This window comes from Sinocyclocheilus anshuiensis, unplaced genomic scaffold (assembly GCF_001515605.1).
Source record: "Sinocyclocheilus anshuiensis isolate Anshui unplaced genomic scaffold, SAMN03320099.WGS_v1.1 scaffold968, whole genome shotgun sequence".
NCBI classification, from domain to species: domain Eukaryota; kingdom Metazoa; phylum Chordata; class Actinopteri; order Cypriniformes; family Cyprinidae; genus Sinocyclocheilus; species Sinocyclocheilus anshuiensis.
Genome location: NW_015549636.1, coordinates 526,961 through 531,812, shown reverse-complemented (window position 1 = coordinate 531,812; position 4,852 = coordinate 526,961). Strand labels below are relative to the sequence as shown.

General features: G+C 39.4%; 1 protein-coding gene across 1 annotated transcript in view; it reads right to left on the bottom strand.

The window, feature by feature from the left end:
* The window catches only part of LOC107659779 (NACHT, LRR and PYD domains-containing protein 14-like), a 44,528-nt gene extending 39,686 nt beyond the window's left edge, over positions 1-4,842 (bottom strand). Inside the window, exons 1-2 of the mRNA XM_016448807.1 lie at positions 4,207-4,842; positions 3,860-4,033 (exon numbers count right to left, since the gene is read on the bottom strand). Coding sequence (XP_016304293.1) covers positions 3,860-4,033; positions 4,207-4,319 — 287 coding nt within the window. The 5' untranslated portion in view covers positions 4,320-4,842. The remainder of the gene's footprint in view (positions 1-3,859; positions 4,034-4,206) is intronic.
* Between the last annotated feature and the right edge of the window lie 10 nt (positions 4,843-4,852).

Here is a 4,852-nt window from a genome sequence, read left to right as displayed (position 1 = left end):
GTACTGGTCTGCTTATCTCTAATGATTGGAAATTTAGATCACTATTACCCACCCTTTTAAATTCAGTTTTGTACTTGTTTATCGACCCCCAGGACCACAAGGTAACTTCTTGGATGAATTAGATGTGCTGCTCTCAAACTTTCCTGAGGATAGTACTCCAATAGTTATGCCTGGAGACTTCAACATCCACCTAGATAAACCTCAGGCTGCAGACTTCCACACTCTGCTTGCCTCTTTTGATCACAAGAGAGTGTTAACTACAGCTACACACAAATCAGGCAACCAACTGGACCTTATTTACACACGACACTGCTCCACTGATCATGTGCTGGTTACTCCACTGCACACCTCGGATAACTTCCTCCTCACTCTTAACCTCAACATGGTTTCTGACACAACCCATACCCCTCCACATGTCATCTTTCAACATAACCTACGCTCACTCTCACCCTCCCAGCTATTTACTATGGTTTCATCTTTGCTTCCTCCCCCAGAAGTTATCATCTCTTGATGTTAACAGTGCTACTGATACTTTCTGCTCCACTCTTACGTCTTGTTTAGACACTGTCTGCCCCTTGTCTTCCAGGCCAGCCCGTACCACCTGCAGCATCTGGACCAATCAGACACACAGTTTTTTTTGTTATATTTAACAAATGTGATGTAGCGTCTGGACCAATCAGACACACAATTTTTTTTTATATTTAACAAATACTCCGTAACACCCCTCAATCAACAAGACAACTATGAGGGCTCAATGGACCCTTCCCCCGAAATACAGCTAACGCCTCAAAAAGTAAGAACAGGCCTCTGGTTCCATGGCAACCTATGCTGATAACTCTGGTTTTATTGCTCAAAGGAATGCGGGCAGAGCAACTCTAAATTCATTTACCCCTAGGAAAGACACACAATGCCCATAAAACATGGACTCTTCTCTAATTAATTCATGGAAAAACCTTTCTGTGAATGAACACACATCTCCTCAGGACATTGTGTATACCATTACTGTTCTTGTATATTGTCTTTTGAATTGTATACTGTTTTGTGTACACTAGTTAATATAACCCCACCGATACCATGTTTGGTCTCTTTGAATTTGTCTTCTGATGATCTAAATGAGTGTTTATATTATATGTTGATATTTATGCAACATATTATTGTTCTAAGAATCTTTAGTGGTCTTTGCATCAACATCCAATCCAGTTACATATGCAAATTGCCATGCTTGGAGACAAAGAGTCAAAAACTTTCCCTCCAAAAGTTTAAGTCACCATTGGCTCTTTGACCCCCAAGAGATTTGACCTCCACAGACCTGAAAAAGCCTCACTTCAGTGACCCGCCTTGCTTTTTAGTCTCTTTACTCATCTCTCATCACCTTCCCGTCTGCTGGTTGCTAAGTCCCAGAGCCGACGCAGCCGCGCCTGGCAGACCTCGACACCAGTCTGTGGTTCTGTTAGTTTCTGAGAAGATAAGGATGTGAGCTAGAAACTCTTCTGCAACCCTTAAGTCTGCACCAGGCTTCGGCCTAGTCTTTCCATTCATCAAGATTCTCTGACTCAAAATGGTTATTTCTCATCACCTAACTTCAGCCAACCAACTGGAGCCCCAAAGTGCATCAGGACTCTCTTTCAAACAGGCGAGACGTGCAAGTATCAAACTTAGTCTTATTAATTGATACATTAAGTATAATTTGCACCTTTTTACAAAGGTGTATTTGAACTAAGAAACTGATGTTTCCTTCAGGCCGTAGATCTGCTGATTATCAAATTGTACCATAGCTTCATGTCTTGATTTCTCTTCTCTTTACTGCTTAAGCTTTAACCCCTTTTTCCTATGCCAACTGTATGTGTGTGCGTGTGTGTGTATGTTCGACTAGCGTAAGTGTTTATGTAGTTAATAAAGTCTTACTTAAAGTTTGTATCACACTTGAGGTTGTTCATTGTTTGCTCATAACTGGAGTCCCTAATCATGCAGATTTTTGCTACATGCTCTGAGTAGTATTGTACAGTAAGAAAGTTATTTTCCTTAACCAGGAAATTAACATTCTTAGAATTGACAGACAGTTGACACTGAGATGTCAAGTAAATACTTACAGAGCATCTAAATATTTATAATTAATTATAACTAGTTATAACTAGAATTATTCATATTTCCCCTTTGAGCTGATTCACTACACACCCCTTCTGCCCCTAGGCTATCATGATGTTCTCCGTTAGCATTGTTCTAAGCTCAGGGCTGCTGGAAGGGTATGGAGCAAATTAAAAATTCCTACTGACCTTAATATGTATCAGTCACTCCTCTCTTCCTTCTCTGCTAATGTCTCCACTGCTAAAAGACATACTATCATAACAAAATGAACAATTCCGTCTAACTCTCGCATGCTCTTTAAAACATTTTCATCGCTTCTTTGTCCTCCTCCTCCCCCTCCTGCATCAACTCTAACAGCTGACAACTTTGCCACGCTTTTCATCAATAAAATTAATCAATAATAATAATAAAATCATTGCATAATTTTCCACACCACAATCTGTCAAGCACATCTTACCAGCAAACATACACTCATTCACATCCTTCTCTCCACTCTCTGAGGCAGAAATCTCCAAACTCATCCTTTCTAATCATCCTACTACTTGTCTGCTTGATCCTATTCCATCTCATCTCCTTCAAGGCATTTCTCCTGCATTTGTAAGTCGCTTTGGATAAAAGTGTCTGCTAAATGACTAAATGTCATGTAAATGTAAATCATCAGTGTGCAAAGTAACAGAAAACAAAGTAGCCTAATACAGGATTCTGGTAGGAAACAGTCTAATAAATTGCCTAATTGCTATAGACCTCTAAAGACAGATCAGCTTATCAAAACCAATAGGATTCAGAACACATCAAGAGTATATTAGACCCAAAAAGCCAGATCTCAAAATCTTATAGCCACTGTTGGAAAGGGTTCAAAAATGCAGATGATATTGAAAAACTAATGAATTTGCAGAGTCTGGAGAAATTTCCTGAAGAAAACTGGGCAGTTTAACTCATGAGTAATTATTACAAAACACAAGATCATCCAGGTAACAATGCACATTATATCATACGAAAAGGTTTAAACTGTGTCACTTGTGTAAACTCAATTATTATTTTGTCTTGTGGACTATATGTTGGCATTTGTCATGTGAAATAGATTATTCAGGACAGTATTAAAAAAATAAAAATGTAATTTTTACGAGTCTTCTTATTCTATTATCCTTTTGCAGATACAGCAATGTGTACATAAACTCAAAACCTCAACTGTAAAAATCTGTTTTTGATTTCCAAACAATCCCTTTGCAAACAGTGTAACCATTCAGACAGAAGCCATTGAGACTAAAGAGTAAATCCATGTTGCAACTTCTTCAACTACCTTAAAAACTATTCTCAAGTGCAACACTATTGATTTGGTTCTGCAAGATAAAGAGCGGTTTTGTTAATCGATTAATACCATTAAAAACATGCTGGTAGGCATGATGCACAACCGACAGCTGTTGACTTTATATTGCTCAACTGATATTAAACAGCATTACCAGTATTATTATATAGTGTAAAATTTGAAAAAAAATTATAAATACTGTCCCACATACTTGAGTATCTGCAGTGAGCAGTTTGGATCCTCCAGTCTTTGTTTGAGCAGCTGGACTCCTGATGGTCCTGGGTGATTGTAGCTCAGATCCAGCTCTCTCAGGTGTGAGGGGTTTGAACTCAGAGCTGAAGACAAATAACCACAGCCTTCCTCTGTCACCATACAGCCGGACAACCTACAAACACACACAGATGAGATCATTTACAGACACATATCAACATTATGACCGACTGACAGTACATCATCCTTCTTACACACCTCAGTATCTGCAGCTGACAGTTTGGACTCTTCAGTGCATCAGAGAGCAGCTTCACTCCTGAATCCTGCAGGTCATTGTTACTCAGATCCAGCTCTCTCAGGACAGAGTTTGAGGATTGTAGAGCTGATGACACAACTTCACAGTCCTGAGCAGTCATGTTACAGCCAGCAAGACTGAAACGAAAAAAAAAATATCATAATTCTACAGTTTGTATTTTGATAATATCAGCTAATATCAGATCTAGTCAAAGACATTCTACAAATTATACTCAATATGCATTAGTCAGCACAACAAATCTAAAATTCCATTTAAAAATGATTCTTTATTGTAACATTTAAACACTCACAGAGCTTTTGTGCAGTTGCTCACAGCTGGTATCAGTCTTCTTCTCCCCTCATCTGATGTGTTGTATTTCTGGAGGTCCAGCTCATCCAGCGGCTCCTCTGACATCTGAAGCATGTAGGCGATTGTTGAGCAGTGAGCAGGAGAGAGTTTCTTCTCTGAGTGTTTGTCTGATTTCACAAACTCCTGAATCTCTCTGGACAGAGTCTGATCTTTCACTTCCAGCAGACAGAGGAACAGATTGATGGATCTTTCAGTGGAGAGTCCATGTCCATCTTTGATCTTCTCTTTAATGTACTGTGTGGTTCTCCTGATGCTCTCTGAGCTGTTCTCTGTGTGTGTCAGTAGATCCTGTAAGAGTCTCTGATTTGACTCCAGTGAGACGCCCAGCAGGAACCGCAGGAACAGATCCAGGTGTCCATTCTTACTCTCAAGGGCTTTATCTACAGCATCTCTATGCAGATTATGTATCACATCACAAAACTGCAATGCATCAATATGTATTATTACATAATGATAAAACACAAAGAAAGCAGCGAGAAACTCTTGAACGCTCAGATGGATGAAGCTGTAGACTTTCCTCTGATGAATCACAGATTCCTCCTTAAAGATCTCAGTGCAAATCCCAGAATACACTGAGGCATCAGGGA